This window comes from Maylandia zebra, linkage group LG16 (genome assembly GCF_041146795.1).
Source record: "Maylandia zebra isolate NMK-2024a linkage group LG16, Mzebra_GT3a, whole genome shotgun sequence".
NCBI classification, from domain to species: Eukaryota; Metazoa; Chordata; class Actinopteri; order Cichliformes; family Cichlidae; genus Maylandia; species Maylandia zebra.
The window spans coordinates 30,289,888-30,302,350 of NC_135182.1; the positions used below are offsets into that span (position 1 = coordinate 30,289,888).

At 40.6% G+C, this 12,463-nt stretch overlaps 1 protein-coding gene across 13 annotated transcripts in view; it reads left to right on the forward strand.

The window, feature by feature from the left end:
* Window positions 1-2,066: 2,066 nt before the first annotated feature.
* Window positions 2,067-12,463, forward strand: part of lrrfip1a (leucine rich repeat (in FLII) interacting protein 1a) — a 48,964-nt gene continuing 38,567 nt past the window's right edge. For 12 of the 13 annotated variants that reach the window (XM_012921295.3, XM_076875240.1, XM_076875246.1 and 9 more), the window contains exons 1-2: window positions 2,067-2,192; window positions 2,274-2,705. In XM_012921295.3, the coding sequence (XP_012776749.2) occupies window positions 2,616-2,705 (90 nt within the window). In that variant the 5' untranslated portion in view covers window positions 2,067-2,192; window positions 2,274-2,615. The remainder of the gene's footprint in view (window positions 2,193-2,273; window positions 2,706-12,463) is intronic. The other variant, XM_076875241.1, reaches the window with a different exon arrangement.

Consider the following 12,463-nt stretch of genomic DNA (forward strand, 5'->3'; position numbering starts at 1 on the left):
TGATGAATTTGATGTTCTCTCAGTGCTGTGTACTGATATTTTCTGATGGTCACTTCTGGTCTGTCTGACTCGACTTTGAATACAACTGATTCAGTTTCCAGAAAGTGTTTTGGAGCTCTGTGCACCGGACTCCTACAAATCCAGAGTCCAACTCTGATTTGACTCAGAGAAAGTCCCTCTTTGTTCAGAATAACAGCTTGACCCCTGATACTTCCCTTCATCCTCATATCTTGTTTTTGGTCACAGTGTTACTTAGTCAGCAAAGTTCTGTTAATTTGAAGCCAAGCCACATTTATATCACACGAACAATGGCTGCTGGCTGATTTATTTTTTAAAAGCTTCTGATGAGTCAATCTAATGGACGGATGCAACCTAAGGAAACCTGACATGTGTAGAAAGGAAACTTTTAAATCTATTCCTTTTCAACATGAAAACATTTAAGATTTTTGGACATGGTGACACTTCTGGATGGATTTCTGCATCTTAAGAGATACCAGTAAATCATATCTACAAGAAACAGTGTGTACAGAAAGAACTGTCTTAAACAAAGTGTGTGAACACACCTGAATCACACATTCCTCGACTGTATGAATAGTCTCAGAGGGCGACTGCATATTTCAGGAGAAAGTGTGTCCACATTACAACAGTTGCAAATAATAGTACAGTGACACCAGGGGATAAAAACAGCGTTTCATGAGATCACTATACACTCACACACTCAGCTGGGAGCACATTGTATTTTAGGGGTGGTGGCAGGCCTTGTCTGTCTCTTTAAGAAGCAAGAGGCTTTTTAGAGCTGGCTGGTCATTATTAAAAATAGCAGAGGGGCTGTGAGAGAGTGAGATAGTGCATGCAGGAGCTGTGGTTTCTGGCAGAAGTTGGATGGAGTCCAGTCCATAGATTGGTGCTGCATTCATACGCTGTGTGGAAAATTCTCAACACCATTCTGCTAGTCCTTAAAGAGCTATAACATCATGCACTGCTTCATTGGTGCTAGTATCCAAACTGTAACTAGATCTTAGAAAGGTAAAAAGTATTGTCCTACAGAAGTTTGACCTCTCTAAACACTTTACTGCTTTTGATCTCAGCCACTCATTTCAGATCATGTTGAAAAAGAAAGAAGTCTATTTTGACACGTGTGTGTTTCAGAATGGAGGACTATCTGTGGTACGCTCTTGCCAGTGAGCAAGTGGTTTCACAGTCAGACCCACCCTGCCTCATCACATCCATTTAAAAAAAAAAAACAACATGGTGACTGAACTGCAGAAACCAATGCATGACATTATGGTAGCTACATCCATGAGTCGCTATGACTGTGAAGCTACATGCTCATTGGCTAATGATTCATGACTGAATTGTTAGTCAGTGAGAATATCCTGACCGACCACTCCTGAGAAAGTTCATCACCGTTCCAAGTTTTCTGCATTTGTGTATAATGGCTCTCACTTTGGTTCAGTGGATTCCCAAAGCTCAAAAACAGCTTTGTAATCCTTTCCAGACTGAATTTGACAAAGTGAAACAGGCTAAAAGATCTCAAAAAGCAACACATCATGCCACAGTCTAGAGAAGAACCTGAGAAACAGACAGGATTAAAGTGAGTTCTTGATTCAGCAGGTCTGCCATTAATCAGGCCTGAGTGTGTTTTGTGAAACTGAACTCGGCTTTCCAAAAAAATGTGGTTAATCACAGTTAACATATGTAATGCATACATATATTATAGCTTCTTGTAGCTTTTGTCTTAGATAGTTTTCCACTATTTTACTCACTTTTGGTATTCTTTAACTAACTTTTTGTATTTCTTTTTTTTTTTATCATTATTATATGTGACCTTACAACGCTCTTGTGCCACTTTTATTTAAACTATATATATTTATTGTAGCGTATACTATTTTTATTCTTTATCCTGCTGCTGCAACACAATATCTGTCTATCTGGACTTCATTTGCATGGACCCCATTCTTTTTTAATCTATTATATCCATTATATTAGAAGTTCTCTGCATCTTCAAAAGTGTCCAAACTCAGTGTCATGGTGGCTTCCATCGTCGCTCCTTATATACTGTCTATGTGAACTGCGCAGTGGCCATGTTTCCGACAACATGTGAAAGCAGCTTGCCGGAGCACAACCTTTGAAGTTTTTCAGGGAGACTTTGCTGCAGTGAATCCGACAGGTGGTGGAGACACAACGCTGCTGTACGAGAACGAGACTGCAATCATATTTTCACACTGTGTTTTTTCTACAAAAATAATCTTCTACTTCTTTTATGTTTACAGTGACAGGGTCAGAAACACCCTAACAGCACAGGAGCGACGCTCAGGTGATCATTTGTGACCTGAATGCGCCGCTGCACGTGGAGACAGCGCGCAGCTTTGTGAAGCAGACTCGTCGCGAGCTCGTGAGTCGCTGCAGAAACACAGGAAGAAGTGTGAAGACGGATGTATGACAATGAGGCACGCTGAGAACCGGAGCAGGCAGCCCGGGTTTGTGTCACTGACTCCGCGTCTTTAACTTGAAATCTGTAGAAACACATGAAACGCACGAGCCGCGGGTCTGTGTGGATTACCGAAGTCTGAATTAATCGGCACCAAGTGGATTTAAGCGTTTAGGGGGACGACATGGGGACCCAGGGGACAGGACGGAAAAGGTCCACTAAAAAGGACAAAACGACGGCAGAGGACGATGCCCTGAACCTCATAGCCAGAGAGGTGAGTGAAGGGGAGACAATAAATCTTTACTGAGGGGGGTTGGAAGCAATAATGTAACTTTTAAAGAGCCCCCAAACCTATTTAATCACACTTAAAGGCGCGTTCGCGTTTTTGTTCCTTATGAAAAAAACATTTGTGTGTTTAATGTCTGACTTAGTGTTTCCACATGTGTAATATTGGTCATTGTTAAAAATACGCAGACATTGTCCCCAGTTTTTTTGAACATCCCTTTCACCTGATACCGCTGCAGCAGGGGCGTTTCCAGTGGGACACGGGGCCCCTCATGAAATCGGTATTTCATCAGCAGTGTAGATATTTGCTGGCTGCAATTTTCACATTTCTGTGCAGAGGGTATTAGGTGACTGTACAGGAGTTTAAACGTGGTTTTTATTGAATAACGTTTTTCCAAAGTCACAAAAGAACTATTTAGAACAGGGTTGGTCAAACTGCCACAGCTAAGGGCAGTCTGGGCCCCTGTAAGGAAAGGAACACGTTTTGTGAACAGCTTGATTTTTAACATGATGCACATAGTGGAGTTTAGCAAAACTCAGGACTAATTTCATCACATCACAAAATTTTTTTTACACACATGTGGAGTGACATATGCTGAAATTGAGTAAAGATAGAAATACCAGTTTATTATGAATCAATAAGACAGTGCCTCTTTCCTTATTTATTTATTTTTTGGCTGGAGGCTGGGGGTTTAGCTTCCCTTTCAGGACATAAGGGGTCAGGCTGAGATGACTGACAGCTGGTTCTGGCCCCCTGAGCAATATTTTCCCACATTGTAATTCAGACACAGTAAGTTCAGGTATTTTTGTGAAAAAAAACATCTGCATAAATAGTTTAATATATTCTAAAGTGAAACAGAATGGCGACAGCTATGATATATTGTGTTGCAGAGATATCAGCTGAAGTTGAAAAGGGCTAGGAGGTTGCGTAATAACCACATGGTGGTGCAGTGAGTCAGAATAGCATCTGATTCATTATTCCAACATTATTCCAACTGGTGTTAGTGCAACGTTTTTACAGAATTTATGTTCCTGCCATACTTGGCTAATGATCAGTTTTTTATAAACATGAACACTAGGGCTGCCACGATTAGTCGGCTAGTCACGATTACGTCGACTATCAAAATCGTTGACGACTGATTTAATAGTCGACGTGTCGTTTGAAGCTTTGTAAGATCCCAAAAGACGCAGGAATAAGTAGTAGGATTTAAGAGTGTAATAACGGACTGAAGCAAAAGATGGCAGCACTGCATGTACAAGGATGCCAGCTGCCGTTAAACCCCGAAGAAGAAGAAGCTGTGTCCGGTATCATAGCTGTGTCCAAATTCAGGAACTGCATCCTCCTGTGGCCGCATTTGTAGGCCGATTACGTTACAGCGACACGAGGAAAACTGTCCAAATTCGAAGACTCCGACAAATGTGCGCTTCATTTCCCCAGATTTGAAGGATGGGTCGGGTGTATACTTCGTGGCCCAACCTATCCCAGAATTCATAGTGTGGCCCAGCTGCCAATGGCGGCAGCTGGTTAGTTTTAATATTACACTTATTATTCTTTCTGGGTCACAAAATAAACGTTTAAAATATTTTCAGGCGAGAATGTAGCTGTGTACACTTCAAATGTCTGCTCAGTTTATCAAGACGCCACATATTTTCAAAAGCGCTGCGATGTTTTCGGGATGTCTGTTACCCACTAGCTCGATAGCTAGCCGGGGTTCAAGGCTCACTAGAGCGTGTGAGAACACCGGACTCCCGGCAAATCGTTTTCAAACCCACCGCCGGCTTTCGCTACTCAGGTTAAACTGTAAGCTAATGATAGTTATTAAGAGCAGATGCATGCTGGTGCAATAAGCTGTCCGTTTTACGTCCAATGGATGCATGATCTGATTAGTCGACTAATCGCAAAAATAATCGGTGACTAGTCGACTATCAAAATAATCGTTTGTGGCAGCCCTAATGAACACAAAAGCATTACGTCATCTTTCTGATAGTACATATATAGTATAAAATAATTTCAGATGGACAAAAAAAGACTGCAGTTCTGGTTAAGGAGGACAGCTCTACCAAATCTTTATGGTAAAATGCTTCCACCACACTGTACAATACATCTGTCAATATTGTCTAGCCTCCCGGTATGTCAGTCAGGCTCAAATTATTATAAATTCTATCAACATAACCATAATTGTAATCCACAGCTGATTATAATGGCTTGCTCTACTTACATGAGAAATTATTTCATGTGCTGACCTGCAGGAATTGTTGAGGTCTCTTTCAGTACTACAGAACTGTAGTTGGCAGTCGCACGTTGTTGTTTCTTAGCAGGTGCCGAAGTCATGTTATGACAGGTTTACGCTGCTTCAAAGTTCCTAATCCTTTTTGTTATTATGAGACTGCGAGTGAAGGATAAATCTAATGTTTTATAGGAGAAGTAATGCCCAGTGGGTCTTCAGGACTTAAGCCAACCTGTTTGAAGCGAACACTTTGCTCCTCTGAGGTGTAAACCTTAAGCTAAGTATCGATATAAAAATTTAGCTTCAAGATGAACTACAAGAAACGGTAAAACCAGACATTTATTGTTACTAAGCAACACTGTGGCCCCTTTGAGGATGTAATTCTCTTTATTTATGAAAAAACTGAGGATCAGACATTCGGTTTATTACTTTCCCTGCTGAAAATAACTTTTCATATTCTGTGCGGCTCCCGGTGAGCATAGAAAACCTCAACTCTCTGTTGTCTGAGCATGATTCAGAGCCACTTGTCTTCAGTTAGGAGGAAGTTGGGTTTTTGCTAACACAACCCGGATGTTTCAGTGAATTTGCATATCATTTCTAACAGTCACACTCTCTCGTCTATTCTTCTTCAAAACCGTGAATGGCCATGGTTGGGCAGTTGGAGTGTTTGAATGTTATCTTCTCTTTACTGCTTATTTGACTGTTTACGCTGCTGTGGGGAGGCTGAGGTTGCACATTCCTGTAGCTGGTAGTGGTTTCTTCTTGCTGCAGCAGTGTTACCCGGTTGACGTTAGAGGAGCTTGACGGAGCTCATGAAGCATCAGCAGCAGATACGGTATCTCCGAGGAGGAGATTGTCCGTGATGGATGAATCGCATGTGTTTGTCGGGGTTGGGAGGAACGGCGGCGGGTTGTTTTCTGTGTCTTTAAGCAGCAGCTGGGTCGAGTCCCTCACTGGCTGTCCTCTGACAGAATGGTATGTCAGTGCTGATGAGTTGGCCCACTCTGCAAAGAAGCTTTAAAAATAGATGCTCCTGGAAGATCAGCTGTTGCTGCACCCCAGTTTTAGAGCGAGTCTGGGTGGGGGTGGGGAGTGGGGGGGTGAGGGTGGTTGTTGCTCGCCAGCTGGCCGTCACACAAGCCTGAAAGGAAGAAAGACTCTGCACAAGATAGTGCAGCCAGCTAGCTGCGGCTTATCAGAAATATTATCCTGTACATTTACAGTATTAGAGAGTGAGAGGAAACTGTCAGTACTGCAAACTTGACTACTTATGGAAGAAATGGGAGGAGAGTAGACAGCAGGAAGGAATGTGAGGAATGGATATCAGGGCATTAGTTATACTGTGCTTTAAGGGAATCTGATTCCTGTGTCTGTCAAACAGTTTGAATCATGCTGTAAACATTAATTTGTACTGTAGCGCAAGGATAGAGGATGGCACGCTGAACTGGGCGATCTCTCTTTAAATCGTAATAAGATAGATTAAATTAATTGCCTTAATGAAAGTGATATTGAATCTTAAATATTGTGATTATATTCTTTTGATTACAGTAAAATAATCTATGAACTAAAGAAATCCTGAAAATGATTTCCATGTAGATGCTTTAGTTACAGGTGCTGGCTCACAGTCACAGGAGGATGCTTGAATTAAACGGGGTGATTGCTCATGTTAATCGTAACACTTCACTTGCACTTGCTGTAGTGTGACCAATCAAAGTTTTCTGCTGTGATAAAGAGTCGAGGGTATCAGTCAGTCAAGCAGATAAACTGAAGTCTGTCATCTGGCTGCTCTAACAGCAACCTCTGTCAACTTTGATTTAGCTTACTCATGTTACACTGGTTTGAAATGCTTATTTGCTCAGCAGTTATTACCCACAGAGGCCGAAGAGCAATCCCACTGAGTTGAACTTTTCCACGATGAAGCTGAAATTTGTCTCTGCTGTGGGAGTGAAGTTTGGTTAGGATGGTGTCATCAGGCCAAGATTTTAATTTGGGCAATACTTTGGTTTTAAAGTAACATTCCCATCGACCTCAGCAGATATTAGCAAGCTGTTGATGTGTCGTGTTTCCCGAAGCTTTAGATTTTATTTGTATCAGTGGGGATGGGAAAAATTCTCAGTTATAAATTTCTCCTCTGCTTTTAGTTTATTAGTATTTCTTGACAAATATGTACCTGACCGATGTAATCAGCTGCTTCTCAACTAATGCTATGTACACAAGTATTTTAATAAATATACACTTAAAGGGCGTTTTGGATCAATGAAAACTGAGCTTTTCAAAAGTGTTCAGACTTTAGAGAACTTTTGATTGGCCAAAAATATGTCCACAGTTACTGTTATATCTGTTATATATACATACTGTTAAATATGCTCTGTAGTTTCTCAGAGTGCTCAAGCTTGTAGTGGATCTCCAAACAACGTCTTTACAGAGGCAGGTGATCAATGTCAAAGACACTGACAATGAGATGCTTCCCCAGCTGAGAATCTGAGGAAGAGCTTCAAAATGAGAGTCACGAGTAAACTGATTAAATTAATGTCACATGGGTGGCTCCAGTGGGAAAGAAAACACTGGGTGTTTTCTCCTCACGCTTAGGTGTAGGCTTGTGGTCTTTTGTTATAAGCTGGTTTAACCTGCAGCAGCTTTTTAATTTGGTCGTTAGAGACTGATGAGTTGATTATAAAGCTCGGAGGACAATTTAGTAAAAAGGATTATTCAAATCCTGTAATACTGCATGTTAGTGGAAGTGATTTCAGCTTGTTTATCTACAACTGTCAGTCCATCATCTGCTTACATTTTGTTCTTCTTCTAGGTTTTTGAACCAGAGGTCATCAGCACAAATTTGACTGCATAAAATTGTTAACAAGCTGTCTTTGACTGTAATTCAAAAAGAAACAAGCCTCATTGGTCACATATACAATCATACAGAGTACAACATGCAGTGAAATGCGTCGTGTCTGAGCTGTGACAGGCTGCAGAAGTAGCTGCGCCATTCCAGGGCTTGGTGTTTGGCATGGGGGGCCTAGCCAGGACCCTTACTGGATACTGGAAGGGAATCAAACTTGCGACTTCGGCTCCAAAGGTGTGTGGTCTTACCACTACACTATCCAGCTAAAAACAGTATATAGACTAAAACAAGGAGGTTTTACTTTTTGCCAGGCTCCTGCTGTGAATAATAGTGTTCTCTTCATCACTGTTACATACAGGTTACACTTACTCTTTGTACCATTATTTTGGTTAACAAAGGTGTTATATGAAAGTACAGACTGGCCCATGTTTAGCTTCAGTTTACGTCTTTTCAAGGCAGGAAAAAGATGTGGAAATAAAGTTGTAGCACTTTTGCCTTCACTTTGTGCTAACAGCTATAGTTAATTTCAGAAGGTTTTAAATGATCTTTAATCGGCAGTTTATACTAATTAACTTTAAAGTTCAGATCACGGAGTTAATGAATAATTGTTTTAAATAATGGTTATTATAATTATTGATCATAATACTTGTTATTATGGTTTTTTGCCATAATTGGACAGTCTGGGTTGACTTTGTTGAAGTTGTAGTGACGTGTGTTATGTACCTTTACCCCCAGTGTACCAGCTATTCCCCTCAGGTTGGTCTACTATCGATTTTCACAGTTATGATAGGAGCACTGGAATTTGGCCAGAAACAGACTGTGGTAAAGACTTTTCTGCAGTATGAACTACACCAAAGATTACACCCAGCTCTGTGTGCCTGAGCCTAAATACGTACCTGAGTCTGTTTGTGTGAACTTAGTTGGCCTGTGAATTCTGTTAAATTTTAGTAGAGAGCACCTTTGATAAATATTGACTGTAAGTTTAAGCAGCTTGTATTCCTAAATTCCAGTCAGGTGCTGGAGAGTCAAAACAGAGGCTGATATCTTCATGACAAGTAGCAGAGTACAGCCAAGGTTATTTACTGCTCTCTCTCTCACACACACTCACTCACTATTTTGAGGTTATTAGTTTTCATTCCTCAATCTGATCTGGACGACGTGGATTAACACACACATGAATAATTGAGGTCCATAGAGCTGACCTTCAGAATCATTATTCGCATTATAATCTGATAATGTAATGAGGTCAACTCTATTTCAGATACTTTGCTTGTTTCAGAACAGCCAGCTGTCAGACCTGGCCCACTGAGCTCAGTTTTAACAGCTGGAAGTCTGAGTACATCTCAGTGCAAGATCTGGGTGAGAAATTAAGACGGCTCATTGAATGATTCTACAAACACAGAGAATGTAAACATGGTTCTGTGCAAACTGTGACCTGAATATAAGCATTTTTAGTTCAGGACCAAAATTGTTGACGATAAAAAGGCAGAAAAAAACATTTCAGCTGCTTTTACAGCTTTTTTTTAGCATCAGAGTTGGATGAAATTTGAAGGTGAAGATTGAAGGTGTCCTTACTAACCTTCCAACTCTTAATTTAATGCCAGCTGCTATACGCTGGTCCCATTTCGAAGAATAATCTACAGAAGGACCTGAAACCATAAGAGGTCGTTACAGTTGGTGCAACTGAGTTTAAAAATTGAGAAATGCTACTTTTGATCCTTGTGATTGCTTTGGACTTTGTACTAAAAGTTGTTGAAAGCTGTTTTGCAGCAACTGCCTTGTTTTGTTGAAGTAGTTAATACATAATGTCACTTGTTGACTATATATAATGTAATTAAGTTCCTCACTCTGTGGATGACTCTGGTAGTCCAACTTCTGCTCTGCAGCCTTGATGAGCTCAGTGAAGCGGTGCCAGCTCTCCACCTGCTTCAGATTCTGGTTAAAGCAACCATCCAGTTCAGAGAGTCACTCCAGAGCAGAAGAAGGGGAAACTTCACTAACCTTTAGACCAAGGCATTCGAATTGGAGTTTGTCTGAAGCATCTTGAATGACATTGAGGACTACCGTTACAATTACCTGAGCAGCCATCTCCTAAAGAAACAGGAGACAGAAAAGGATAAAGATAGCTGTTTTGCAATGATTGATAATTTCAAAATAAGAGCGAGGAGACTGTCTGATAGTAAATCACATTGGTGTGTTGAACAGATGGAAAAAAAATCTGAATACATTTAAGAATATTTTGTCAATATAATCAGATGGCCCTCCCATTAAAACATTGACTTGTTTTTGTACAGCAGATGGATTTGTGTTTATTTAGGTAGAATTGAATTAAATTGAAAAGGAGATTTTTGTTCTCATAGAGACTAAATAAAGGATATAATGGTCCCTGTTGGTAGGGAACACACACACGCCCATAAGCACAGAAATGATCTTGCTGTTCTTGGATCGTTTCCATTAATGCGGCTAAAAATGTTTTAGCTTGGCAGTAGAAGAAAAGCTGAAGGAGCAAATTGAATTGTCATTGCTTTGAGTGCAAGTGAAAACTTGTCGCCTGTAGTAAGTACAGCTATAAAAACTAGTGCAGAGTTACTGGTTGATTTGTAGTTTTTCCAGTCATTACTCTGTGTGTTGGTCAGTTTAGCACTTTAGTCCACACCAAACTAACATCTGTTGGATTTATTACCATGAAATTTATTTCTTACTCAGGATGTCCAAGATATTATGTCACTGCAGTTTGTTCTACATGATGATGTTAATTACATCACATCTAATATTGTTTAAGCTTCCAGGACAAAAACTGCTTTGACATGTTGCCTCTTCAGATCTGTTTCTCTCTGCTTCTCACAGACACAAGGAAAAAAGGTGTGTGTGTGTGTGTGTGTGTGTGTGTGTGTGTGTGTGTGTGTGTGTGTGTGTGTGTGTGTGTGTGTGTGTGTGTGTGTGTGTGTGTGTGTGTGTGTGTGTGTGTGTGTGTGTGTGTGTGTGTGTGTGTGTGTAAACAGGAAACAGGAGTACGTTGTTACTGACTTGGGAACTTTGTGGTTAGATCACTGTTTCCTTTAAGTTGACTGCGTTGGAATGCTGCTGGTCTGGAGCAGCAGTCCTCCCAATATAGAAGTAGACTACTTTAAGGAGGTGTGCATCATGCCCTTATGTATACAAGTTTCCTGAGGCTGTGTCTGGGTACAGCAGGAAAAAAGAGAGTAAAAGTGGAAAGATGTTACTGGTACAGAAGGTGGTACTGTGATTTGAAGTATCATACTATTAGATTAGATGTCTATTTAGATTATTTTCCTAGAAATTTCTTGCTAAAGCCTCCTTCTCGATGTCATCAGATACCTCATGAAACATAAGCATAACTGATTGTAGTCTTTTCTCTTAGCCACACTGTACTGAGTAACTGACAAAAATATTGTGCGGTTCGAGCCTCGTATTAGGCTAAACAGTAGACAATATGTAAAACCACTGCAGGAATACCAGGTGATGGCGTAATTGATTATCACTGTATTATCTTAGAATCTCTCAGGGTTAAATTAGAGAACAGTCCTGCCTCTGTGAAAAGCTGACAAAGTTACTGTAAATCACTTCAGAGAACAAGCATGTGAAACCGTCCTAGCCAAGTCTGAAAGGACCATGATTGCGTACTCGCTTGGAACATGTTCATGATATCCTGTTGTGAATTAAGCTCAAATCTCAGGAGTCCACTTGCGCTGTTTGGAAAGAGATGGACCAAAAATTTAAAGACCAACAAATCAGGGGTGGGCGTCCTGCATTTTGTATCATAAGTCAGGTTTGTACTTAAAGGGAATTGACATGAAAGATATTTTCAAATGTTTTCTTTTTAATAGGAGTGCTAGATGATGTATGCGCCAGAATGTGTTATGGAATAGTGATAATATCAGCCAGCCTGGCCTTTAACCGATATGGCACAACTTGTTCAATGTTGATAAAAGCAGAAAGGTGACATTCTTTGCATACCAAGAAAAACTGTTTTTGTGCCATAATGGTTGATGATTTGGTATAAACTATGAAGAATGGCTCCAATAATCTCAAAAAAAACCAAAAACCCTGAATATCTCTGATGTTTAACCTCAGTTACCAGTACCAGATCCATGATTCTGCATCACTTACTCCACAGCAGCTTGTCCGGCTTTATGTTGAGACTCTTGTCTGCAGGAGTTTAAAGAGACAATCTAAACTGGGGATTAACTTGCCAGGTTGGCCCTGCGTGGATCTCAGAAGCTCAGTGAAGCGTTTAAGGAATTGAGTATTTAGAGTGGATTAGTCTGAGCCCTGATGATGATGAAGAAGATGAAGCCCACCACACAGTCATCTAGGGACCAGGCCAGAAAGCCACACAGTCCCTCAGGCAGAAACAGCCGAGTTAATCTTTAATGCTGGGGGCACACATTCATACAGTGAAGGCCACCAGTCAAAAGGCACGCTGAATAAATAGTGCGGTTTTGTAATTCTGCCTCTGTTCAGAATAAACACCCAATTTCAGTTGGGCGCTTGAGGTTTTTTCACTTTTAAAACCCCTTCAGTTAAGGTGTTTCCAGCAGTGAACACCCATTATACCATGAAGTACTCAAACATTTTTTTTCTATAAACAATTACGTGGATGGAGTTCCTGATATGTGAATATACAAAGTGCTGGCTTCAGTTCAGTTTGCCCTG